The sequence below is a fragment of the Anarrhichthys ocellatus genome, unplaced genomic scaffold (genome assembly GCF_004355925.1).
Source record: "Anarrhichthys ocellatus isolate YVR2014 unplaced genomic scaffold, GSC_Weel_1.0 scaffold12, whole genome shotgun sequence".
Taxonomy (NCBI): domain Eukaryota; kingdom Metazoa; phylum Chordata; class Actinopteri; order Perciformes; family Anarhichadidae; genus Anarrhichthys; species Anarrhichthys ocellatus.
In genome coordinates, this window is record NW_022280042.1 from 6,446,652 (window position 1) to 6,449,820 (window position 3,169).

Here is a 3,169-nt window from a genome sequence, read left to right on the forward strand (position 1 = left end):
TTTTGATGTATTTTTCACGCCGCTGTTGGCAACGCTGTGTGAGGAGAGGTGCGCCAAACTTTTGGATAAAGCTGATGATGATTATTATTATTAAGCCCGATGGATAATATACAGTGTGCTTTGGCACAGGCAGTTTTACTGCCTTGTGCCACAAAGCCACACTGAATAACAACATATATTAGGTGAGATTGTTAGGAAACACTTCTACGATTATTAACTAAATGAGACAACAGTAAAAACGACTGGCTGCATTTATATTATACCAGTGTAGTCGTAGCTTGTGTTAAAGACTACATTTCCCTGCTGCAAACAGGATGCTGCTAATTGTTCCCCCTTTCCTCCACTACATCATTACTCTGCATTCGTTTGATATGGCTTCGGTAAAAAGGAAAAACATGTTTGAAGAGATTTTCTTTCACATTCTTCAGCACCAGAAGAAGAGTGACATCTTCCTGTTTTAGTCCATGAAGCATCCCTCTATTGTGCTTCAGAGTCCAAACATTATCCGAGCCCAGCAATGTGTGGCGCTATGTAAAAGAGTTTGGCATCATTTGCTTACAATGATTATATACAGTTTTAGGAGTGGAGTAATGATTTCTATTGTTGCTCAAATAATACATGAAGCTCCACTGTAAATGCAAATGGTTGAGCGGGACTACCTCCGCTGCTTCCTCCTCCGCTGGTGCCTGTGTGCTTGGTGCTGGCACTGCGGCCCCCAGGGGCCCGCTGCTGGCCTTTGTTCTGGCCGCGAGAGGCCGAGTTTGGTTTGGAAATGGTATCGAGCTCCTGTTCAATGGTGCACAGGTCAGCCATCAGGGCGTCCAGGTCCACTGTGTCGCCCTGGTTCAACGCCTCTGCAGGGAGCAAAGATAAAAAGGATAGAGGAAGCACAGAGAAGGGGGGGGGGTTTAATGATTTCTTTCATCTGTGCTGTTAAACAGATCGGGATCAGATGAGTGAAGACTCACCGTTTATGTTATACATGGAGAAGCGGTAGGAGAAGTTGGCCATGTTCGTCTCCTGCCTGAGAGGAGGCTTCTGCAGCGGTTTCTGAGGCTTGCCATCATCCAGACTCTACAGAGCGCGCACACACACACACACACAGACACACACACACACACACACACACACAGGCAAAGCATGAGGTACACATATGCAAAAACCACACATATTCTGACATCACAGTCAATGCACAGGATCTAAGCAACCATCTCTGCCTGCTCGTGTGTGCTCACACACACACAAACCTGCACGATTACACAATACAAAGTGGTGGTGGGAGGGGAGTTGCTAGGATACAGTAAAGTGAGACAGGATTAGCAGTGTTAAGGTTGCTATGGATACAGCCCTTTTCTCCCTGCTCCTCTACCTGTGTGAGTGTGTGTCTATGTAACCAACCACCCTTTCATTGTGTGTGTGTGTGTGTGGGGGTGTGTTAACCTGTGTCAGCTTGTCCAGCTCTCCAAGCCAAGCACCAAACATCTTGTCCAGGTCCTGGTCCTCCTTATCGCTGTCCTCCTCCGCTCCGTGGTCCAGCTCATCGTCTGATACCTGCTCCATCTACAGACACACACACACACACACACACACACACACACACACACACACACACACACACACACACACACACACACACACAGGTTGATGATTACACACATGTATACAGATCGCACCCACATAGCAGGAAGGATCTAAAGGAGGAAAATAAATTTAAAATTTAAAAAAAAAAAAAAAAAACCTTCATCTCAGCTCATGCCAACCTCACTGCCTGTTACCATGACAACCGCTCATGGACCCCTAGCGGGTGCCCTGTGCAGTCTGATCGGTGGAGTGCACCGTAGCGCCTTGTGTGACACACCAGACACATCAACTTCCAGCCAAGGAGCAGAAAGAGAGGGATGCCGATGGAGCAGAGCGCCATCCAATATCGCCTAAATTGACGTACTCGGCTCTTTCGGGATCTATAAACCTGCAGTGAAACCCCGACACCAGGTGGTGCACCTGTGGAGAAGATATTAATCAAAGCACACTTAACAACGCTGGCAGGTGGGTTCTTTAATGGCGCTCATGGGGCAGTGTGAGTGAAGGAAGGCACAGAGTGCTGGTTGCCAGAGCCCAGCTGTGTTGTGTCAAAGGTGTTGACAGAGCTCCCTCTGCTGGACACAAAGGGAAGTGGTGTAACTGCAACATGCAGCTGGTTGCTCATATCCAGCAATGCAACAGAAGGAAGGCATCTTGATATTGCTATTTGACGACATGAGAACACGACAAGACGACACCGTCTAACCTTCTAGTATTGCGCTGGAATAAACTGAGCACAAGAGATAACAGCATACTGCCCGACCCTTTTTCAGTGTATACAAGGACATTTTTCAGGAGACAAAGCACTAAATCAAAACATGAAAATCAAGGAGACGCAGCATAGCAGATAAGACCTGAGAAACAGTGCAAAAATGAGTCCATTCTACAGTATTTAACAATATGTAGCATCAATAACTGCTGATGTCCCTCCCCCTTTCCTTTATATAATTTCTAGGTCAGCTGGGCCGTCAAACTGTTGAAACACTCTGATATTACCCAACCTGCAGGATGAATAAAGACACATGAATGCCAGCGTGCATTCATGAGGAAGGATTTTGACTACAAGTGGAAGGAAAGCATTGTCGAGCAGAGGAGGAGGAGGAGGAGTCATGCCTGGATAGTCAATAATCTGAATCAGACAGTACAACGTGACGAAGTACTCGTCCCCTTAAGAGAGCCCCTGTCTTGGTACAGGTCAGTTCCCCCTAATAAGTGCAATCAGATGGAATATTCCCTCCTGTTAACCACACTGTATGGTGTCAGTCACCAGTGGGGACCGTACCAAACCGGGATTAACCCCTCTGATGACCCCTCGTTTGATCCAGCAAAATGTGTGTGTGTGTGTGTGTGTGGCTTAATGTATGTGTGTGTTTGTGCGTGTGTGTCTCTAACCCTTTGTGGTTGCACAGAGAGCTTGAGAGCAATCACAAAGTCATGCGTTGTTGTTAGGAGGCGATAGAAGCAGGTAATAAAAACAGGCAGCGTTTGACAAAGCAAACAGGAATATGATAGCAGCGGCATTGAAAAATTGGTCAGCTCAACACAAACACACACACACACACACACACACACACACACACACACACAC

At 46.8% G+C, this 3,169-nt stretch overlaps 1 protein-coding gene across 4 annotated transcripts in view; it reads right to left on the minus strand.

Annotated features, from left to right (window-relative positions):
- The window catches only part of raph1b (Ras association (RalGDS/AF-6) and pleckstrin homology domains 1b), a 36,230-nt gene that overhangs the window by 15,907 nt on the left and 17,154 nt on the right, over positions 1-3,169 (minus strand). For all 4 annotated transcript variants that reach the window (XM_031851802.1, XM_031851803.1, XM_031851800.1 and 1 more), the window contains exons 3-5: positions 1,441-1,560; positions 969-1,074; positions 660-854 (exon numbers count right to left, since the gene is read on the minus strand). In XM_031851802.1, coding sequence (XP_031707662.1) covers positions 660-854; positions 969-1,074; positions 1,441-1,560 — 421 coding nt within the window. The remainder of the gene's footprint in view (positions 1-659; positions 855-968; positions 1,075-1,440; positions 1,561-3,169) is intronic.